Source organism: Lepidochelys kempii, chromosome 27, assembly GCF_965140265.1.
Source record: "Lepidochelys kempii isolate rLepKem1 chromosome 27, rLepKem1.hap2, whole genome shotgun sequence".
NCBI lineage: Eukaryota > Metazoa > Chordata > Testudines > Cheloniidae > Lepidochelys > Lepidochelys kempii.
The window spans coordinates 17,634,514-17,657,315 of record NC_133282.1 but is presented as its reverse complement, the minus strand read 5'-3'; the positions used below and the strand labels follow the sequence as shown (position 1 = coordinate 17,657,315).

The 22,802-nt window shown below is 51.6% G+C and overlaps 2 protein-coding genes across 6 annotated transcripts; one reads left to right on the top strand and one right to left on the bottom strand.

Annotated features, from left to right (window-relative positions):
* Window positions 1-24: 24 nt before the first annotated feature.
* KLHL10 (kelch like family member 10) lies at window positions 25-9,553 on the bottom strand. The gene is made up of 5 exons (XM_073325545.1): window positions 9,487-9,553; window positions 8,416-8,905; window positions 5,476-6,093; window positions 3,403-3,552; window positions 25-583 (listed from the first exon to the last, which is right to left on the bottom strand). Exons 2-5 carry the CDS (start codon window positions 8,833-8,835, stop codon window positions 209-211), a joined length of 1,563 nt encoding a protein of 520 aa, XP_073181646.1. The 5' UTR covers window positions 8,836-8,905; window positions 9,487-9,553; the 3' UTR covers window positions 25-208.
* Window positions 9,554-11,301: 1,748 nt separating this feature from the next.
* On the top strand, window positions 11,302-22,750 carry NT5C3B (5'-nucleotidase, cytosolic IIIB). 5 transcript variants are annotated; one of them, XM_073326226.1, is made up of 9 exons: window positions 11,302-11,495; window positions 13,107-13,205; window positions 13,518-13,587; window positions 14,628-14,674; window positions 15,220-15,305; window positions 16,364-16,453; window positions 18,637-18,799; window positions 19,937-20,137; window positions 20,621-22,750. In XM_073326226.1, exons 1-9 carry the CDS (start codon window positions 11,493-11,495, stop codon window positions 20,732-20,734), a joined length of 873 nt encoding a protein of 290 aa, XP_073182327.1. In that variant the 5' UTR covers window positions 11,302-11,492; the 3' UTR covers window positions 20,735-22,750. The 5 variants fall into 5 exon arrangements, with proteins under 5 accessions (XP_073182327.1, XP_073182329.1, XP_073182328.1 ...); XM_073326228.1 differs by having other exon boundaries at window positions 11,304-11,495; window positions 13,107-13,159; XM_073326227.1 differs by lacking the exon at window positions 11,302-11,495 and adding an exon at window positions 12,647-12,835.
* The last annotated feature ends 52 nt before the right edge of the window (window positions 22,751-22,802 follow it).

Genomic DNA, 22,802 nt, shown 5'->3' with positions numbered 1-22,802 from the left:
TGATTGTGGTCTTCCATATGCTTTTTTGCTAGATATGCACTATTCAGCACTTTAACCCATGTTTGTAAATTATAGATGTCTGGCTCCATTGAATGAAACAATTTCTAGGACTGACTATTCCTGTGAGTTTGTATCCAATTGCTTTTATTGTAAAAAGTGAATACATACAGTTCTTGCTTAGAAGACTTTATTAGCTAAGTGGAGCTATTCATACAGGTAGGGTACTTGTCGAAGAGGAGTATTTGACTTCATCTCGCTGTGATAACCCTGTAAAGTTGTCTCGTCTGGCCGCGTACTCCCCGACATTGGCTAGTCCTGGCACCACACAGCAGCTCAAAGCACTACGGTATATGCTCATGTCATGGGCATCGTACCACTCATCAGTCTTTTCATCGTAGCATTCAACATTGAATGTGGTCGTGAAACCATTAAAGCCACCCACCACAAACAGAAGGTCATCCACCACTTCAATGCCAAAATTACTACGCGGATTAAACATGGTGGGGATTGTACGCCAGGTGTTGGCAACTGGATTGTAGGCTTCTGCACTCCGAAGACGGTTGGCGCCGTCAAAGCCTCCTACCTGTAGACATCAAAGAAATATGGAGTTTACTAGCTGAGGAAGGGCCTACATTAGGTGGCTGAATTGTTACGTGGGTTTAGGACTCATGTATATTCAGTAGGCCAAATTCTGTGCATATTCAGCTTCATTGACTAGAAGTGTGAGTATTGAGCACTTCTGAAAATCAGACCCTTAATTCTGCATGTTCACTTACTGCAGGCGACTTGTTCTTTCTAGTTGTGGTAAAATCTAACCTTCAAAAATGTTCGTTGGAATAGTCAAATTTTACATTCTTACATCTGAAGGAGGCAAAGGCACACAATGTATATGAGTTAAGCAGAAATAATCCAAAATTCATTTAAAAACTACATGAAGAGAATTGTAAGGTTGTGAGGTTAAGCATTCAAAGTGGGGAAATAACAAGGCATCTGAGGAAGTGAGCTGTAGCTCACGAAAGCTTATGCTCTAATAAATTGGTTAGTCTCTAAGGTGCCACAAGTACTCCTTTTCTTTTTGCGAATACAGACTAACACGGCTGTTACTCTGAAAAAAGGTTCCAAGTGAAACTTTAACTCTGCCCCTTTTGCATATAACAGTATTCCAAACTATTTCTCAAACACAATACAACTCAGTTTTCTACAACCTTGGATGTGTGTAGCCTCTTGTCACAATTCATGCCTACCTGTTTAAAATATTCTGTTATCTTTCTGATTTCATATAAGTTCTCTTGGGTACAGTATTTATTTCAATAACTGTCAGTACCAAGCTTTCTCCTCAGCTGGCATTAAGTCCTTAGATGTTACTGGAGGTTAAATAGTTGAGCTATAAACATGACTTACTTTCACAACCTATTTTAGATGAAATTTTGTGGAATGAGACAGCCGAATAGAGTAGTTATCTATGAATTTAGGAGTTGTTCATATTCTAAACTTTCATTTCCTCTATGTTCATCTGGGGTATGTTGTAAAAATTTCATATACATTGAAGAAAATATCTTCATACCCTCTGTGGTCCAGATTATTATAACATTCTACACCTGCAACTAAGGTTATAGGAACACTTTTATATTGTATTTGAGGAAATTGATCTTACTGCATGTACAGAAAGGGATGAGTATAATTTAGCGCAAAAGTACTAATCTGGAACTAAATGCCATAAGGAGAATCAGAAAATCCAATTCCATGAAAAAGTGACTAGCTGAGTGCACACTTCATTCACTGAAGCAAGAGGAAGCTCAGAGTTATGACACCTCAGGAATGGAGGTTGTTCTTAACTCTTAACATGGGGGAATCTTTCAAAAGTTTACAGCTGAACATTGACTTAACACAGCTTTGAAACTTTACCATATAGAAGAAAAATGCTGCTTTCCCTTTATTATTTTTAGTCGTTTACGTTTAACACAGCACTGTACTGTATTTGGTGTTTTGTTTTTTCATCTCTGTGCTGCCTGATTGTGCACTTCTGGTTCCAAATGAGGTGTGTGGTTGACTGGTCAGTTTATAACTCTGGTGTTGTAACTCTGAGTTTCTACTGTATGTTGTTCACTGCATCTGCCTCACTCAATTCCCACCCTAACAGCTGCACCATGGGTGAGAACTTTCCCCTATATGCTGTGTATGTACAGTCAGAGCCGTCCCATGCATAGGATGGACTATGGCAACCGCCCTGTGCTTTGGGGGGCCCCACGCTTTGGGACGCAGGGTCCAGGGCGGACTGGGGACTAGCAGGAGGCCTGGCACTGGTAGCAGCAAGGGCCCCAGCCCTAGCCTGCCCCGCCCTGCCAGCTCCCAGCAGAAGCCGGAAAGAGGTGGGGCAGTGGCTTGGGGGAAGGGGTGGAGTGGGGGCAGGGCCTGGGGAGTGGGGGTTGTCCCGGGCCCCGCACCCTCTGAGGGATGGTCCTGTGAACACTGGTAGCCTATTGCCCGTGCCACTAGTTAAAAATAAAGACTGAGTAGGGCACATCCAAGAACAGCATTTCTCAAGGTATTGGACCTGTGAAATGTCTTCAGTAGGACTGTGAAAGATGTTTCTCCATCAGGGCTAATTCTCTGCCAAGCTTTATTTCAAAGCTATAGCTGTTATTTCAAAACTTCTTTTGGAGGTATGGAATGGCTGCCATATGAGGAGAGATTAATAAGACTGGGACTTTCAGCTTGGAAAAGAGACAGCTAAGGGGAGATATGATCAAGGTCTATAAAATCATGACTGGTGTGGAGAAAGTAAATAAGAGTGTTGTTTACTCCTCGTAACACAAGAACTAGGGGTCACCAAATGAAATGAATAGGCAGCAGGTTTAAAACAAAAAAAAAAGGAAGTATTTTTTCAAACAACACACAGTCAGTCTCTGGAACTCCTTGCCAGAGGATGTTGTGAAGGCCAAGACCATAACAGGGTTCAAAAAAGAACTAGATAAGCTCATGGAGGATCGGTCCATCAATGGCGATTAGCCAGGCTGGGCAGGGATGGTGTCCCTAGCCTCTGTTTGCCAGAAGCTGGGAATGGGCGACAGGGGATGGATCACTTGATGATTCCCTGTTCTGTCCATTCCCTCTGGGGCACTTGGCATTGGCCACTGTCGGCAGACCGGACACTGGGCTAGATGGACCTTTGGTCTGACCCAGTCTGGCCGTTCTTGTTTTATGTTTTAAATGGAGGAAAAATGCATTTTATTCTGCCCCTTCTCAATAAGCAGTTCATTCTTTTTTGCTCGACCTTGACTCTTGAAATCTGACCTGTAGACAGAGGGTGCGTGAAATTTATGAGCACTGCTCATGCACTTTAACTAGAGCAAATGCCACACGTACATCCGCCATAATGAAAGCTGACAGCTGTCACCTTACCGCATAGACGTGTTCTCCATAAGCTATTACTCCTATTCCGCTTCTTCTGCTTCTCATCGGTGCGATTAGCGTCCACTGGTTTGTCTTAGCATCATATGCTTCAGCTGTGAATAGGCATTCATTTCCATTGAACCCACCACATATATAGACCTGTTTTAAAAAGATTACAATATTTCTATTTGTGGGGGGGAAATGAAATGATCCTATCCTGTTTAGGACTAGCCTCTTTTCCTGGGCCAGGGTTAATGCAAAAAGTGCGGTGATTGACCACCTGAGGAACTGAGTTTGGACTTCTGTTTCTTGAGATGGGAGTTCTATAGAAGCACTAGGAATCCTCTAGCTCAACAGCCAGGGTAAGAGATTGCAGTCCCCTATTCTAATCTTCTGCACATTCTTATGTTACCATTATGTTACCTTCACCATGCTAGCTAACTGCCTGTTCTTGGACAGCCCGAGGTCTGTCGTACCAGAGTCTAAAGGGTAAATTGGGAAGTTGAGAGTGACAGATTGGTAAATTGATCACCAGTCCAGTGAGTGTGTCTGTTACACTTTCCACTGCTACAGCTCCTTTCAGCAAGATTTTCAGAACACATCACAAATATACTTCATAGGCCTCCTCTCCCACTCCAAGGGCCTGCCATAACTGGGAAAAACAGACTGGTGATGTGACACTGAATGAATGGAAGAGTTGAATTACAACCCAGCATTCCTGATTCCTAGTGCCCCCTGCTCTGTGTTACGCTGTCTCAGTATTACTCTGGCCTCCAGGATCCTGAGATGCATTGTTTCCACTTTTTTTTAAACCCTGAAAACATTTAACTTCTACAGGTTAATTTTTTAAAAATCATCTTGCCACATGCATGTCTCTAGCAAAAATTCCAAAAACTTACAAAGTATTTTTGCATCTAAAATTGTACTACAATTGTGTGAGAGGTTCTTGCTCTGACAGATTTTTGCATACATAGCTCTATAACAGGAAAAAATATTAATCAAATCAATATTAGCACACGTTGTGGAGTAAGTCTCTCTCCCATCTACTAGCTTTGGGCATCCTAACCACACCTCGGCATCCGTGGGAGTGCTCACATCAGTCCTGGGACACTGATTTCATCAGCTACGTTCAGAGAAGGGGAGCGGCTACAAAAGGTACCTTTGCTCCTGTTTCCTTTTAATGCTTACATTTGTATTTTTCCAAAGATTGTAATTTTAGAAGCTTATGAAAAAAGAATAACAAGCGCTGGCCAACTTCTGTCTCCGGACCATGTCTGTACAACTCCTGAAATCAACAGTTGTAGCTCAAAAGCAGAATTTTGCTCTGGACTAGGAGTCAGGGGACCTGGGTTCTAGTCCCAGTTCTGCCACTGACCTGCAGGCTGACTGGGCAAGCCACTTCTTCCCCTCTACATGCCTCTGGCTTCCCCTTCCTCCATTTGCCTTATCCATTGAGACTGTTAACTGTCGGTGCTTAGCACAATGGGGCCCTCAGCTGAGGCCCCGACCCTAATCCAAAGACTAAGGAATGTCAAGGCTATTGTACTTATCAGAGCAGACCGCACCTGCATCAGTATATGGTGCTGTAACTGAGGGCTCGCCTACACTACAGCAAACACACACAGCACTGCAGGTGTGTGCTGCAGCAACAGAAGGGTTTTTTCCATCACAGCCGGTCGTCCACCCCCTTGAGAGGTGGCAGCTACATTGATGGAAGGATTCTTCCAGGGCTCCAGCCATCTCTATGCCGCAGCTTAGATTGGCTTATCTACGTCTCTCGGAAGCGTGCATTTTCCACACCCCTGGGCGACGTTTCTGGGTCAACCTAAGTTTTAGGTGCAGGCCAGGCCTTGCTGTTAAGATGTTGTATTTGATCTGGGGGGGTTAGCAGGATGTGCATGCTGGTGTTGGTTCTTTCCACATTCCAGTAAATCCCTGTGATCCTAGAGGTGACTATTACAACATGCACCGTTTAACACTACCATGCTACAGACTCCAGTTGGGTACCAGTCCTGCTCTCTTGCTCCCCAGAGGGGAGGGCTATGGCAGCAGCTGCATTCCATAATCTCAAGTCCTTTTTACCTTTCCATACAGCGTGGTGGCACTCGCGTCACTTCTCTGTTCGTGCATGGGTGCAATCAGCGTCCACTGGTTTGTCTCTGGCTCGTACCGTTCTGCTGTGTTGAGACGCACGTAGCCGTCGAACCCTCCCATGGCATAGATGAAGGTGTTAAGAACAGTGATGCTTACGTAGCAGCGTCTCGAGTGCATGGGAGCCACCTGGTGCCATGTTTTCTTAAGCGGGTCAAACCGTTTGACACTATTAAAATAGTCCACGCTGTCAAATCCGCCAATGATATAGACGTAACCTTTTAAATAGGCAGCGCCATGGTAAGCACGGGGGCTTTCCTGCTGACAGGTGACATTCACCCATCTGTCTGCTCGGGCGTCGTACGTTTCAATGGCATTGGTTGGGCTACCCCCGCTCCATCCGCCAATAGCGAACAAAATTGCATAGGGCAGGCGAGGCCTCGTGAGCGGGTTGGTGAAATCGGAACTTGAGGGGCCATTCATGTTGAGATCATACATGGCTTTCAGTGCATTTATGATGACAGGCTTGCATTCCTCACTGTCCTTTACAAAATCATGCATTTTAACGTTGTTCATAAAGTACTCCGCATGCATCAACGCTAGTCGAACCTAGAAAGGTAAAGGGGAGGTGGGACTCAAGATGCAGTGTGGGTGGTTATGAGAGCCATCTCTGGATGGTTTTTACGTACTACAGGACTGGCCAGCGAGAAATAGTTTGATTTCAACCATGTTGGAACAGGGGGTCTGAAAGGAAGACTGGCAAGCTGAGAGGCTTGCTAAAGGGAATACCGTACTTTCCAGGCCCTCACGGGTCACTGCTTCAAATCAGGCCTGGTTTTGGCACTGACCACAGACTGTTACTACCTGCTGGCTAGTCGTAGAATCAGAGAGGGAGAGAACCTAGCAGGACATCTAGCCCATTCCATGGCATCTCATGCAGGACTCCTCCCTAGGCTGTATTTTCCATGGGTTTGTCCAAGTCTAGTTTTAAATCTCTCAGGCCATATGGCTGTCCCTCCTTTCCTGTGGGAGACTATTCCTTAGCCAAAGATATCTTTGAGCCCCCTGGTACCCCACCAAATAATTCCTCCCTTGGCACGTTCGCCCCAGGTTCGTAGGTGTTTATACCTTCTCTACCCCCTCCCCTCAGCCATTGCTTAGCTAAGCTATACACACTTAATTCTTTTAATATTTCCTCATCAGTCAGTCCCTCTGGGTCCCTAATCATTCTACTTATAATGTGATACACTTCCTGTTTCTCATCTGTGCCCTTCTATAAAGAGGCAGAACTGAATGTATTGTTGTAGGTATAGATACATCAGATTCACATGGGGGGAGGGGCTACTTCTTAACTATGACATAATGTTTCTGTATAGGAAACCTAAAACTGCATTGGCCTCACTAGCTGCTGTATTGTATTGCATATCTAATTAAATGCCTCCAAACTTCCTTCTGGCAGAGTCTGGTTTGCCCAGTGGTGCCTTGTACCCTTCCAGAATGTGGAGAGCGGCTCACTTTAAATTTCTAAAAACCAAGAAATACTAAGTTATGGCAGACGCCACCCCCACAATGCAGTCTTAACTCTCTGCCCCCCTGGAGAGGTTCATAGCCACTTGGAATGGGTCGGAAAGGGCAGTGCAAAGGTTAACAAACTACCCGTGGAAGTGGTGGATTCTTTATCTCTTAAAGTCTTTGGTAAGACCAGATACCCTTCAGTAAGATATGCCTTATTCAAAACACAGGTATTTGGTGCAATACAGTAGTAACTAGATGAAATTCTCTGTCCTGTGTGATACTGGAGGTCAGACTAGATGATCTAATAGTCCCTTCTGGACTTCTACATCTATTAATTTATAATTAGATCTGTGGAAGGACTAAGAGCATGCCATTGTTTGTGTTGTGTTCCACTGATTTGAATTCCAGAACTGATCTGCATACGCTCCCGTTGTGTCATTGTGTTGGGCGTAGCTGTGTTAAATGGTGCTGGGATTCCTTGGAGCGCCTTGATACAGCTGTGACTGATATGACAAGAGGGACATGGGCACCTTGGGGGATTGCACTCATTTCAGTGCTGAATTTTCAGCAGACACACACAAGGATGCCGCCTTGCCATAGGGGTTGTCACAGTGGGATGTCCCTCAGAACAGTGGTCTCAGAGACATCAGGAGTGGTAAAGGGAAGTAATCCTTGGGACCAGGGCGAAGGAGTGATTACAATTTTGCAGGTCTGGGGTGGTTTGTGTGGAGAAGGCTCAGTGTCTGAGTGCAGGGTGTAAGTAGCTCCTGCTTGCAACACTTGTCCTAAACCCTAGTTTTGCCTTAGCAAGGAACTCGTGTTGGATTTTATCCCACAATGCTCATGTGATCTATCCATGAGGATAAGAGTGCCGGTGTGTGTGATTGGTGTGTCTGGGCACTGGCGAGAGGGCAGAATTAAGATTGCATTGCGGGGTGGGGGGATTCATCCATTTTATCTTGGTTTTTCCTGGGTCTCAGGTTTAAATTAGCCACTCAGCATTTTGGAAAGGCACAAGGCACCACTGGGCAATCTTAACACTGTGTTAACTAAGTTTTGGGGGATTTAATTTCCTTGGTTTAAAGAAAGATTATTGGTACCACAGTCCAGCTTTCCCCCTCCACAGCTTCTGGCTCCTTGGCAGTGATTTGCTGCTATCCTGGTCAGCCCTCATGCTTGTGCGAAACTCTGTGGACTCTCCAGGCTCCCTCACAGGGATCTGATTACAGGATTGGGGCCTATGGGCTGGCTTGAGTGTGGGAAAATCTTTGCACAGCCCCTGTCTGTTATACATTTCCTGTGCATTAAAAGGAACTAACTCCAGTTTAAGGAGCTGTTACTCTAGTCCCTTTCAGTGCCACCCACCACTGTTTAGCCGGCGTGAGTAAGAAAAGAAAAAAACAGCAGAAAACTGACCTTAGGCAGCAAGACTGAAATGTACTGTTTCCTGTTCTGGGGGTCATGGGAAATCCATTTGAGAATGGCCTCGAACACTGCGTCTTCTTGTTTCACGTTGAGTTCGTCCTTTTCAATGATGTCTTTAAACTCATTGACCGAGAGCTCGAGAAACTCCGTAGACACCTTTACCATTTCCTCGAAGTTATGCAGGATGAACATGTAGGCCGTCTGCCGCAGGTCCGGGCAGTGGTAGTACTCCGTGAACTTGCAAATGCCAATGCAGTTTTCCAAGCACAGCTGAGACTTTAAGAACTCGCAGCACCCCCTGACAATGCCCATGATGTTGAACTGGTCTGCTGCAGCCAGTAGCCGCTCCACGTTGTCAGCAGTGACTGGGACTGTCCTCGTATAGGCGTATTCGATAATTAGCTTCATCATGTCAGGGGAGATGCCAGGGATATTGTACACTCTCTTCTCCGTGTTGTTCCAGCCACTGGTAAACAAAGCCCTGGAAAATGAAGCAGCACTTTAACCAAACAGCCTATATAAAATCCGCTGTTTTACGCATCTATCCCTTCTTCACCAGCTCCCAAGCCAGGTGGGTAGACGACTCCGGGGATGAGCCATGGCAGGCTGGACCTTTTCACCTTGGGTTTTAAACCAGACTACAGGACAGCGACCAAACTCTGATCGGCTTGTTGGCCTGTGTGAAATGAGTTGGGGCCTTGGGGATAAGTAGCCACAGAATGACTGGCTGCCTTGTTGCAACGGAGGGCAACTGAAATCTCCTCTGGCTTATGTGGGAGGAAGCCAGGCATCTTTGCAGGGGAATGCAGGGAATCCCAGAATGTCCCTTCCCATGCTGTTCCTGCTCTGTGGATAAATACTGGACACCAGTTTCCAGGGCTATGGTTAAATATTAGATGGTGGCCTGATACCGGTTTCTAGGCCGTTATCGGGACTCTGGCTAAACAATGGATGCCAGTTCCAAGGCTTCCGTCCACCCCAACTCCATCTTAAAACAATTACAATAGACCAGCAAGCAGTCTTTGCGCCCGTTCCCTTGCTTGGCTTGCGTCAAGCACTGACCTAAAGTAGGAACTGCAGCTACATAAGATGTTCTTGTGGGCATTGAACTCCAAACCGTTGACTTTGATGACTACATCACAGAGTTTCCCTTCCAGTCGAAGCTCGTTGAAGACTGTGCAAGCCATGGCACTCATCTTTCTCTCCATGTGGGGGTGGGAGTACCCCGCTGAAGCCGAGGTGTCATCCATGTCCGTAAGCCTGGAGACAGCAGAAGAAGCTCCTCTCCGAGGCGCTACTGGGCTTTCTCCTTTCCCCTCCTACATGTTCTTTGAAATGCGTATTTAGCCCCGAAGTTCCAGAACCCGCCCGATAATGAGATCACTGACAGGGCTGGGTTCTAGAACCTTTCCTGTACTTGTCAGCAGCTGGGACAGTTGCCCTAGATCAGTGGGGCTGGCTGGAATGATAACTTGTTTGGCGACTTATATTTGCATCTCTGCCTTGGCAAAGGGGCCCCCTCCCGCCGCCTCTGGTTGCCTGGCAGCACGGCTGCAATGGAGCTCGAATTCCAAATACGTCTGATGTTCCACAGATACCGAGCAACGGCTCTCTTATGCCCATTTTACAGATTGGGAAGCTACAGCACAGAGAGCTTAAGTGGCTTGCTTAACGCTACACAAGTCAGTGGCAGAGCCAGGAGTCAAGCTCACCTGATTCAGCCTGGTACCTCACCTGCTGGATTGCGTACGCGGCCTGCTATCTGGAGGGGCAGTAGAGTCCTGCAGGAGGCCAGAACAGGAATTAGGAGTCAGTTCCTGGCTTTCCCACTGACTCACTGTCTGACCTTGGGCAAGTCACTTCTCCTCTCTGAGACTCAACATACCCATCAGTAATGGGCAATGAAAAAAGCACATTACTGAGGATTTGTAAGGATTCGTTACTGTTTGTAAAGTCCGTTGAGATTTGTGAATGGAAGCAACTAAAAATGCAGGTGGCCTTTTCCCCCCCTCCAATTTAATGAAATTATGTTATTTAGGGTTGCGTTGCAGGAAGCTCAGAGCCCGTTTTCAGCATGCCCCGGTTTTACTTTTGGTGTTGTGAGATAAGAGCTAGTTGCCTTAATGTTCAATTTCCTGCCTTTTGACTGTTTTTAATAACTTAACTACAGCGGCCTCTACCGGGTCTGTGACCAGCCCTGAGTTGCAGCAGTTACGGCCTATGTTTGTTCTGGGAATGATTTATGACTTCTGTGCTGTTTGTGGGCAATGGGGAAGTGGGAGCGCCTGCGAGCAGTGAACTTTGGTACAGGTGAGGGCCTGACCAGGTGTGGTAGTGAGCACCTGCAACATGCGGGCTCTGACTCCAGTGATTGGTGGGGGGGGCTCGGCAGCTCCTGGCAGGCTTGGGTCCTAGATTGCACAATATCAGCTTTCTGCAGCCAGCCCCGGCCCGCCCTGCACTGGAAGATACAGGGGGCGATGCCAGCCCAGCTGGCTTCAGGGCCTGAACGGAGATGTCCTGCTGTCCCCAGGGGCCAGGGTCTCTGAGAGCCAAACCTGGGACGTCCTGTATTGACGGAGCACATCCAGCTCAGCCCCCTAAGCCTGCCCCCCATGAGCCCCTGCCCTCAATGCAGCAGCATTTGCATCCTGACTCCCAGCCCCCCAGTCCTGCCCCCTAGCCTAACGGGCCCCCAGCCCCAGCCCCCCAATCTCAGACCAACATCCCAGCCCAGGACCCCAATTTAACCTCACAGACTCCCCCAGCCCCCCATCTCAGCCTAGCACCTCTAGCCCCACACCCAGCCCCTAATCCCAGCCCAGCCCCCCAGTCCTGCCCCCTAGCCTAACGGGCCCCCAGCCCCAGCCCCCCAAGACTAACCTAATTCACTCCCCCAGAACCCTAACCCCAGCCCCGCAGTTTACACGACCAGCCCAGCCCCTAATCCGGATCCAGCCCCGGCCGCCCCCCCGCTCGCAGTCCGGCTCCTCCCCCGCGCGTCCAGGCCGCGGCTCCGGCGTTTCTGTTTCTGTTTCCTCGGCGAGGGGAGCCGGAGCGGGGCCGAGATGGTGAGAGGGGCCGGGGGGGCGCTCCCCTGGCGGGGGGGACATAGGGGGAGCACGGGGGGAGCGGAGCCGGCTGTAGGGGGAGCGCTGGGGGGGTCGGAGCCGGGGGTGGGGGGAGCACGGGGGGGATGGGGGGAGCGCTGGGGGGGTCGGAGCCGGGGGTGGGGGGAGCACGGGGGGGGTCGGAGCCGGGGGGAGTATGGCAGGGGATGGGGGGAGCTGGGGGGGGTCGGGGCAGGGGATGGGGGGAGCTGGGGGGGGTCGGAGCCGGGGGTGGGGGGAGCACGGGGGGGGAGTCAGAGCAGGGGATGGGGGGAGCACGGGGGGGAGTCAGAGCCGGGGATGGGGGGAGCTGGGGGGGTCGGAGCCGGGGGTGGGGGGAGCACGGGGGGGGTCGGAGCTGGGTGTGGGGGGAGCACGGGGGGGAGTCAGAGCCGGGGATGGGGGGAGCTGGGGGGGGTCGGAGCCGGGGGTGGGGGGAGCACGGGGGGGTCGGAGCTGGGTGTGGGGGGAGCACGGGGGGGAGTCAGAGCAGGGGATGGGGGGAGCACGGGGGGGAGTCAGAGCAGGGGATGGGGGGAGCACGGGGGGGAGTCAGAGCCGGGGATGGGGGGAGCAGGGGGGGTCGGAGCCGGGGGTGGGGGGAGCACGGGGGGGGGTCGGAGCTGGGTGTGGGGGGAGCATGGCAGGGGATGGGGGGAGCACGGGGGGGAGTCAGAGCAGGGGATGGGGGGAGCACGGGGGGGAGTCAGAGCCGGGGATGGGGGGAGCTGGGGGGGGTCGGAGCCGGGGGTGGGGGGAGCACGGGGGGGGTCGGAGCTGGGTGTGGGGGGAGCATGGCAGGGGATGGGGGGAGCACGGGGGGGGTCGGAGCCGGGTGTGGGGGGAGCACGGGGGGAGTCAGAGCCGGGGATGGGGGGAGCACGGGGGGGAGTCAGAGCCGGGGATGGGGGGAGCTGGGGGGGAGTCAGAGCCGGGGATGGGGGGAGCAGGGGGGGTCGGAGCCGGGGGTGGGGGGAGGACGGGGAATGGGGGGAGGACGGGGTTAGGGTTGGGATGAGGAGGGGAGCATGGTGCGGGGGGGAGCGGGGCACAGCGGAGCACTGGGGGAGGGGCAGTAGGGGAGGTAGAGCAGTGGGGGGGAGAGGGCGGAGAGCGTGTGAGGACACAACCGCCACCACCCACCCTAACGCCACAATAACCTCTCTATGGGAGCGTCCGCCGGGGCGCTGTTTGCCCTGGTACAGCTAGGGAAGGCCCAAGCCTGCACCTTCAGGACTTGCAGGATCAGGACCTAAATAGTTCGTGGCTGGTAAATCCAACAGTTTTTTCCGAAACCAGAGGTAGAGAAATTGCTCTTTGTCTTATCGGTGGAGCCAGTTTGCAGTGGAATAACTGATCGGGACCCTGTAGCATCATCTCTACAGAGTTGATTTTCTTCCTCCTGCATCAGTCCCCGGAGGAGAGAAATGCTCCCTAAGGCACTGTGGGCTGAGAGGGAGTCGGGTGAGCTGCGTGGAAACCAGGCCAGCGAATACTGACCGTGCTGGGGCCTGCAGCTGGGGCGTGTCTCTTAGCGCCGACCCCTTCCTCGGAATCAATCTGTCTCCGCAGGTCCCTGAATTGGAGAAGGCGACGGTCCACATGAAGAGCCCCGAGCACGTGAGGCGCGTAATCTCGGCGCTCAGGAAAGAGGGACCAGACAAACTGCAGGTTTCGCTTTGTGTTCTGAGCTGTGCAGGCAGGAGCCCGTTGCTGCGGGATATTTCAGCATTGCCATGGCAGTGGGGAGGGGGATAATAACGCCCCATGTTTGTGTGGACCCCATCAGCTATTCAAGGCACTTGTCTAGCCTCCATTTCCGTAGTATGTGAGTGCCTCGCAATACGGCCGTTATCCTGACAGTGCCCGGGTGAGAAACACAGGCCGTTGCTGCCCACGCCCCTGCCCGTGCACCTCTCAAAGCACAGCATGCTGGGGCGGTTTCAGATACTGTCCTTTGCTCCCCCTCCTTGTGTCCTTCAGGTCGTTTCAGACTTCGACATGACCCTCAGCAGGTTTGGATTTAACGGGAGACGATGCCCCACTTCGCACAGTGAGTCGAACAAACACTATGTCCATCCGTTTGTAGCTTATGTTCCTCGCTCCCGTCTCCGTCGCCCAGTCTTGTAACCTCTGTCTCACCCGCACCTTCCCCACCCGCCCCCGGACCCACACCCACGGGCTGTTGCTAAGCCCTGGCATTTTCCTCCCCAACCCTCGCTCTTGATAGAGTCCCTTCTGCTGCTGTAACTGCTCCGGGGCTTGGCGGCCGCTCATACTGATTGCTGCTCCTCTTCCCCCACCCCATCCAAAATGCTGCTGTGCCAATCACCCCCCTATCTCATTGCTCCACCCTATCCCCCCAGACCCCCTTCTCTGCGTCCTCTTCTCCTTCCCCATTAAGTGCCGGCTCTTTTCCTCGCCTTCGGGGCTAGGCGTGACTGTGCCCCAGCCTGCACGTCTGCTCTCTTCCCCTACTGCACCTCCCTTGGCTCTTTACTCTGCATCCTTCCTCCCACCCACTGTGCTCAGAGCCCCCTCCCAAGCCCCTTTCTTCCCTCAACGCCCCGTCTCGAGGCTGGTCTACACAAACACTGAAACCTGGGGTGTAAATCTACCCTGCACTAGTCTGCTGTGCACGAAACGTCCCCTGGTGCACTCTGATCTATTCCTCCTTCGGAGAGATGCCCTAACGGGTCCTGATTTTCAGGAAATGCCGAGCACCCACTCTCTGAGGGTATGTCTTCACTACCGCAGCGGGCAGCGATCGATCCAGCGGGGATCGATTTATCGCATCTAGTCTAGACGCGATAAATCGACCCCCGAGCGCTCTCTCCAGCATGGAGTCGACTCACTGCAGTAAGTTATTCGCGGAGCTGAAGTTGCGTAACTTAGATCGATTCCCCCCGCCAGTACAGACCAGGCCTGAAAGTGAGGCTCCTGTCAAACATCTCAAGTTGGCATCCAAAAATGGTGGCACCCAAAATCACTTGTCATTTTTGCAAGTGTTGACTCTGGTCTTTCTGTGGGATTTGGAAAGGGCCCTCGTGTGTTTTCCCGGGGTTGGGCAAGTGACTGTTTCTGTCTTTCCAGATATCCTAGATAACAGCCAAGTCATTAGCGAAGAAGGCAGAAAAAAGGTACGTTTAGTGCTGTCAGACTCCATCTCTTTTGGCTCTATATACAGTCCACATGCTGCTTCTCCTGCTAGGGGTAGGCTCCCTGGGGACAGTGGAGATGGGGTTAGAGCACAGCACTGGGACAGATGTGACCGCCTGCCAGGGAAGAGAGTAGAACAAATTTCCAAGCAGCATTTCAGATATGGGAGCACTTGTCGGAGTTCAAGGGAATCTTTACAAACCTGTCGCCACACCCAAGCATGGGCATTTCATGTCAAAGAGAACAGTGATAAATAGTGAGCAAAGGACATTAATCTCTGTCCAGAACAATTTAACCTTGCTGACACTCTCAGCTTGATTTCTAGAGCAGTATTAAATATTTCCCTTGGGACCCCATGAAATTGCCATGATACTCAGTTGTTTCATGAACAATGTAGGGTTTTATTTTTAAGCTGTGATGCATTTGTGAATTCTGCAAATACTCTGCTTGCTTGTTATTAAAATCTCTCTTTCGATGCCCTTAACTGTTCGTGGCATTTTCTATTTAAACCCATCAAATGTTCTAGTTAAAAGATCTGCTGCACTATTACTATCCAATTGAAATTGACCCCAACCGGACCATGGAAGAAAAACGTCCCCTCATGGTGGAATGGTGAGTGACTGTGTATGAAGAGCTAATTTCGTGAGCTAGAAAATAAGTGGGTAAACAAGAAGAGAGAGGGGAATTCAGTCCCCAGATCCCCTTGCATAGCAGAACTCACTGTGCAGTGGAAGTACAATTTTTTGATAGTCCATCTTCCCATTTCTCCAAGTGCATGAAGCATCCTTTCTGGTAATATGGCCAGGATCAAGCCTGGTGGATCCACTTACAGAATGGCAGTGTGGTGGACAAAAAGCAAAAGCAAGGAGCACATGGAGAGGGAGGAGCAGGGTTTTGGCTGTGGTATCGTTAACTCTGATGCAAACTGCCTTAGCATGTGGCAGTTGCCACGCCATCGTGTTCTGACTTCATGATCCTTTGAGATCTCAGTGGATTTGTTGGATCCAGAAGATTTCTGTGCAGACTTGCAGCTCTGAAAGTAACATTCCTGTTAAGAAAAGGATGCAGAGTCCCTTAGAAAAGAGAGAGAGTAGGTCCCCTTTGAGAGCGGGATATGCTTTGAAAATGCAGCTGTCAGAAGTGAGCCCATGGCTTTCGTGCCTCAGAAGGAAACACCAGTTCCTTCCTTTTCCTTTCTTACTTGTGGGTTTCATTGTTCTCCACCTGAGCGATGGTGCATCTGGCACAGCTGTAGTTTCACTGTCCCGCTCTCACACCCTCCACGAAAGGGATCCCAAAGGGCCTGGTATTTGGGGCTGGGTTGTTTTCCAGCTCTGATAGTCAGTCCCGGGTAATAGATCAACAGTGACATCGAAGAGTGCTGGAGAAAAAACAGAGCAAGTCGGACATTTGTGTTGGGTGCCCAGATACCCTGGTGGTGGATACAATAAAAATGCATTGATTAAGTAAGTGCTACCAGCCTTCCTCAGGCAGCCTCTTACCCTTAACGAGCCTTATATGGAAAGCAGAGAGAAGGTTGAAACTCTCTGTAAACAACAATTAGTCTGATGGACCGTGTCTTGGTCACGACTCTGGTAATTTCCCCTAGGTCAGATCCTAGAAGCTCACAGTCCGTCAGAAATGAAGCTCACTTTGATATGTGCTTCCAGGTGGACCAGAGCCCACGGCCTCCTGTTGCAACAGAAGATTTTGAAAAGGGACATAGCCAAGATAGTCGAAGAATCAGAGGTGATGCTCAGGTACAGGTCTTGGGATGGTCTCTGCAGCTTGTGTCCTCTCTCTCCTGTCCCTGTGCGAGCACACCCTGTAAGGGCTCTGTCGCTTTCTTGTCTCTGGTACCTGCTCGTTCCATTCAGACCCCTGCGTTTGTCAGAGAGAGAAAAAGGGAGTCACTGAACTGACTTCCGAGAACTCTAATCCGCCTCCTAGTTGCTTTCTAGCCCTTTCCAGACAGGGCACATAAGGGGCAGCAGGTCAGAACGTGTCCCCTTCACAAACGAATCTCAAAATGCAACAACACAAACTCCAACCTAAGCCTTTTCCGCATACTTGGCTGCTCCTAGGGTTCCTCCTCAAGAACTGCTCAGGCCCCCTGTGAGGTCCACTCCCACCTCCCGTAAATCTAGGTGGAGTAGCAAGCCACTTGCGTCAGTGAGTTGGCAGAGCCAACTTAACATTACCTGGCAGGATCATCAGTGACTAAGAGTCTGGGTTTTGTGAGCAAACGCTGCCAGGCTGTTAAAGATAAGATTTTTCTTTCTCCATGGACTGCCTGGAAAAGTCAAAAGTTACGAAACCCTAGCAGCTTTCTGTGTGGCACGGACACCACGTATGTTCAGCCCACAGGAGCAGCTGAGAGTCTGCCCAGCAGGGTGGTATTTGTGTTAGGTTAGTGATATTTATTCTGGTGCAAAGAAAGCTGGAGCTTCTGTCTCTGATCTCAGTGGGGAACTGCATTACATGGGGAAAAACCTTTTGCTTGTCTTGTACTGCACCCAGTCTGTTGTGATTCCCGTGTTGTGGTAGCACCTGGAGTCCAAGTGGGGATCAGGACGCTGTTGTGCTAGGTGCTGTACACGCACAAAGAGCAATCAGACGTTTCCTGTGCCAAAGAACCCACAACCAAAGAGCCCACAGGCGGCTGCAACAGAGACAACACAGGGTCTGATCAGTGTGATGAGCAGGGGTGTCAGCCCGCCAGCTGCCTGGCCAGTGTTACATCCAGAGCTTTGTTCACTGGAAGTCACTCTCTTACAGCCTATGGGGAAGCCAAGGACCATATTTCTTGTAGGTAATTTGCGTGTGGGAGAAATAGCGTGGGATGAGCGTTACCCCCCGTCCACTAAAAGCACTAGCTGGGTGTACATTTGTGCAATAGGTTTAACAGGCATCATCTTTCCTGGGAGCTTTGTTGCCTAAGGATTAAATTCCTTTTTCTAGACCAGGCGAGCTGTATGGTCATGGATTCCATGGGGGGGGGCGGACGGTATCAATACTTCTGGCAGTAGAAGGCTGCATAGTCCAGGAACTCTTGGGCTCTGACACCAGCTCTAACGCTGCCTTTCTCTATGACCTCGGTCAAGCCATGGCCTCTTTCTGTGCCTCAGTTTCCACAGCTGCTGAATTATTAGTCAGCATTTATAGAGCAGAGTGCCATCAGTTTAACAATGGGCTCTGCAGTCTAGCAGAGGCAGGTCTGACACGATTCGGGGGCTGGAATTTGAAGCTAGACAAATGTGGACTGGAAATAAAGTGTAAATTGTTAACAGTGAGAGTAATTCCATTGGAATAATTTGCCCAAGGGCATGGGGGAGTCTCCAGCACTGACCATTTGAAAATCGAGATTGGAGGAGTTTCTAAAAGCTCTGCTCTAGGAATGATTTGGGGGAAGTTCTCTGGCCTGTGTTACACACGTCAGACTGGATCATCACATGACCTGGCCTTGGAATCTATGAAGAACCAGTGACTGAAATCCAGCCTATAGTGCTCGGGAAGCAACCCCTGCCTACGCTGTTGGGGCGACCAAGGAAGACGTCATTTGCAGAGAATGAATCCCAGGTTTTATGCAGAGCCCAGTGCACTTTGGGACAGGCTTCAGGGAGGTACCTGCGTACCATAGAGGGTAAAATTCACCCCACACCAGGCCCATCCACTGCTAAGTCCCTGTAGACATGGCTTTGTCCTTTGGTGCAGGCTTGAATTTCACCCACAGTGCAGAAATGATCAATGAAGTGTGTAGCGTATGCACCTTGGCCCCGGAGCCGTAAATAAAGGAACGCCCTGGTGCCTTGGCCCAGTGAGTTTCCAGTCTCCAGTGGGGATGAAAGCACTCACAGCACCGTGGTAGTGTGACGCACTTGTGCTCTGGGATGAAGGGTGCTATTGTGACTCTGTCTAACCTGCATTCCCGCCCCTTCCCCAGGGACGGAGTCAACACCTTCTTTGACCAGCTCCACCAACACAACATCCCCCTGTTCATCTTCTCGGCCGGCGTGGGTGACATCCTGGAGGAGGTCCTCCGGCAGGCCAAGGTGTTCCACCCAAACGTCAATGTGATGTCCAACTACATGGACTTCGATGACAAGGTACGCTGTGCTACGTGCCCCATGGTTGGGTCCCGTTAGCCCCGAGTGCGGGTCGGGGGACATCTAGAGAGGGCGCCGTTCGGTTAAAACCCCTCTGTCCATTGGAAATGTCATCCCTTGTTACCATAGCAACCTTTCCAGTTATTAGTGCTGAAATTGCTTTGAAAGCGAAGCCTAGATTAGCTGTATTACGGTAGCACACCAGACAGGGGCCCCACTCTGTGAAGACAGTCAGAGAGAGCCCCCCTGCAGAGAGCTCACAGCCTAAATTCACAAGGCTGGGGGAAAGTTCTGCAATATACAGGATCTGCTTGGCTCTTCTCCTTTATATGTTGCACTTTGCAGGAGAGCGTGGGCTACTGCTCTTCGCTTTGTTTTGAATCACTTTCACTCTCTGGTTTGGAGCTAGGCCCGTGATACTGTGTTTTTTGGGGGAGGGGGGCAGCACTGCGGGAGGATGGGCGTTAACTTACCATAATTATCTTTAAAACCAATGAAACCCCTGGAAACAGCCCACTAAGTTGGGCCTGATTCTCAGTGGCTCCCGTAGGGTGGGCATGGGGCGCGGGGTAGAGGTTTAGGGAGATTTTAGCCACCTAGGCGCTCCCTGGAGTGTGAGGCCATGCAGGGGCTTTGGGGCTGCTCTGATCTATGGAGCCAGGGAAGCAGAGAATAGCTACAGTGCGGTGCTCCCCAGCCTGGCCCCCGGTATGTCCCTGATCCGCCCTGACACTGCAGCCACTGCAGAGCTTTTGCAGCAGTTCTGCACTGCCCGGGGAAGGCTGTCTGCACAAGGCAGAGTCACCCAGTTAAAGGCCCCTTTATGGGGCCTGAGTGGCTGAGAGTTAGGCCCTTGGTCCCTTGCTCTGGGAGCCCTTTGGAGGGGAGGGAGATGCCACCTCTGGCTGGTTCTTGAGTGGTGCTGAAGGGCTCTGGTCCTGTGTGCCATCCTCCATTGAAGGGACGGATTGCTCTGAAGCAGGGCCCTTGGGCAGTGAGGGACAGCAGGTTTCCCAGCTGGCTCCGCTAAGAGCATCTCTAAGAAAGGTGCAAACCACACTGAAGCTTTGTTCCTTCAGCCCCGAGACATCCCAGAAATCATCCTGTCTGTCTGTCCGCTCGTCCTTTGCTGCACAGGGTGTCCTGAGACAGTTTAAAGAGCCGCTGATCCACACCTACAACAAGAACGGCTCGGTCTTGGAGAAGACGGACCACTTCCAGCAGCTGAGCAGCAGGACCAACATCATCCTGTTGGGGGACTCCATGGGAGACCTGAGCATGGCAGACGGGGTTGCTAACGTGGAGAACATCCTCACGATCGGATTCCTGAATGACAAGGTAAGCGTGAGGGCAGAGGCCGTGGGAGGCTCTCTGCCCTCCTGAGCGATTGCAAGGCCCAAGCATTTGCAGGAGGTTGGCGGGGGGGTGCAGGTGGGAGGAGCCTACATGCTGCAAGAGAAGTCTGCTATCTGGCATGCTGTATGAAATGAGTTTGGTGGGTCTCAGTCCCACCAGTGGGAAGGTGTCCACATCACAGCTGACCCCCTTGTTCGCCCTTCAGCTGAGCTGGAGTGGTCATTCCTCTGTGGCCGGGCTGGCTCCTGTGCCAGGGTGCAGAGAGGAGAGCTTGCCATGCCGTGTCCCATGCTCTGGAGATGCCGTCTCTAGGGCTGTTGATCGAGTACCTTTCACCAGCCCTGAATCCCCAGCGCTGCTTTCATGGGGCTCCTAGAGTTCTGAGCTTGGCAACCAGCCGTGCTTGTTCTCCACTGTTAATGTTGCCGTCCTGTCCTGTCCCCTTGCCCCACGGTGGCTCTGCAGGTGGACGAGCAACGAGGAAAGTACAGGGACGCCTATGACGTCGTGCTGGAGAAGGACGAGACTCTGGACGTGGTCAACGGGATCCTTTGTTACATCCTCGGAGACCTGAACTGAGAGCCCAGGGTCCTGACTCCGGCCTCTCAGGATGGTGTCTTGGGACCATGCTTCCCATGGTGGAGTCAGGGCGATTTGAATCCATCTCGATGCCCTCGAGAGCTTCTCCCTGGCTCCCTCCTGGGCTTTTATGAATACCCTTTTGTTCGTCAGTCCTGGGATTGAGGGGTGAGCTGGAGAAACTCTCCACTTGCCCCAACTACCTCCACCATGTCTCTGCTCAAACCCCAGCCCCCAACCGTCCGCTGCTGCTCCTGGCTCGTGTCCTGTCCCACGGAAGCTCAAAGCCACTAAGGCAAGGTTGTCGTTTGGCTGACGGCCTGGCTGGCTGCGCGCAGAATTAAAGATTCCTCTGCCACACTAATCCCCTTGGTAGGGAAGCAGGCACCTGTTTGTTGTAGATCCATCCCAAAGCGTTCAGGCCGGACTCCGGTTTCATGGTTCAACTGCACAGCAGTTACAGCCTGCCTTCTGCGGGGTGTCTGTAATTCACTGTGGAAACCCTGCAGATCCCCTGGCCTGCTCTTCGGGTCAGTTCTCTGCTCCCCCTGCCTGCAACCTACTGGGCGTCACTGCTCTCAGGTGGCTGGAGAGGGGACCAGAGAGTGGGTGATTTTAGAGGGCATAAGCCCTGCCCCTGTCTGTGCACCGACCTGTTACAGGTTGAGCCTGGAGCTGCTCAGAGAGCACGGTGGGCACAGGTGGGAAATATGCGTTGGGGGACATTCGGGCTGCCTGGGCTTGTTGCTTGGAACATTAACACTTTGGGTTTGTGAGATGATTGTGCAGTTGCAGTGATGCTTAAAGGGGTGGGAGTCTCATGAGGATTCCTGTCCAAGGGCTGCTTGTGTGATTAACACAAGGGCTGAGTTTGGCCATCCCGTGGTGGTGGGGGTTTGCTTGGCTGCTGTGTTGTGGTGTGCAGTGAATCCCACCGGCAAGCGACTCTCGGTGGAGCAACGAGGCTTTGCTGGCCATTTGCGCTGTGCTGTGGAGTGTAGTTGTTATAGCCGATCAGTCAGGCAGCAAGGTTGTCGTGTGTGGACCAGAGTGTTGGGGGACACAGTGGCCAGTGTGTCCTTGGGGTGGGGAGTTTAAAGGCGGCTGGGAGGGAGGGCAGGCTTTTTGAAGCTTGACTATTGTGTAACTAACCCTTTGGGCCGGTTCTGGGGTCTCAGCGCAGCGCTTCTGTCAGCAACGCAAAATCTCTATCACTCAAACGCAAAATAAGGGAAAGAAAAGTAGTGTAGCCCCCCGGGACCCTGTCTGCTGGGACCCCCTTCCGGGCGTGACAGTCACACTGGCCTGGAAGAGGGCTGATGCTGAGCAGGCCCGTGCAAGGCCTGGCTTTACTGCGCAGAAAGCGTTCTTTAGGGAGCGGCGTTTCCAAAGGAGCAGGAACCCCATGTCCCTCTTGCCGAGTTCAGCCTTCCGGTCTGGGAATGCAAGCTGCCTCCTATGGCAGTCTGGGCTCTGCCTCAGCAGCATTTGACTCATCCTAGGGGGACACAGACTCCTGTACACGGCAGCTGGATGGGGGACAGCAGCTGCTTATCGATTGGGCTTGGCCTGCCCACTGCTAACCATCAAGGAGTGCAGATGGCTCTTTCAGAGCTCCCTGTCCCACCCTGTAAAACTCCATCTCCTTTCACGCTGGTCCTGTCGGGGAGAGCCAGAGGCTCGCGTTACATTACAGGCAGCTCCCACCCCCCACCCTGCGGTCTCCTCTGTGGGTGGAAGGGACCTCGGTTCCTGCTGTGCAAATTGTTACTAGTCCCTTCCCGGAGAAGTGCCGTCCACGTGGCTGTCTCGCTGTGACCCAGCCTGGCATTAGCAGCCCGGGCCCCAGCATTGTTCGGTAAGCGAAGACACTTGCCGTTTGCCTTGTAGGAGCTGGTCCGGTCCAGGTTCGCAGGCAGCCATCCGGCTCGCTCACAGTGTCACGGTCGGCTGTAAGTGTCACTTGTGAGGGGGGTGGGTTTTATTCCATTTGTTGAAATAAATCCTTTAGATAAAGCCTGCGTGTGAGTGGTTTGTAACCAGATGTGCGAGCTTGCAGTACAGCACT

What these genes read in the sequence shown, in the direction of transcription:
- NT5C3B (XM_073326226.1), top strand. An exon ending in GAATCAGAGGTGATGCTCAG is followed by an intron (nt 16,454 to 18,636) that starts GTACAGGTCTTG and finishes CCCCTTCCCCAG; the next exon opens with GGACGGAGTCAACACCTTCT. An exon ending in TCGGATTCCTGAATGACAAG is followed by an intron (nt 20,138 to 20,620) that starts GTAAGCGTGAGG and finishes GTGGCTCTGCAG; the next exon opens with GTGGACGAGCAACGAGGAAA.
- KLHL10 (XM_073325545.1), bottom strand. Translation starts at nt 8,835, where the DNA reads ATGATGAAGCTAATTATCGAATACGCCTATACGAGGACAGTCCCAGTC. An exon ending in TTTCAGTCTTGCTGCCTAAG is followed by an intron (nt 6,094 to 8,415) that starts GTCAGTTTTCTG and finishes TTACCTTTCTAG; the next exon opens with GTTCGACTAGCGTTGATGCA. An exon ending in ATGGAGAACACGTCTATGCG is followed by an intron (nt 584 to 3,402) that starts GTAAGGTGACAG and finishes TGATGTCTACAG; the next exon opens with GTAGGAGGCTTTGACGGCGC.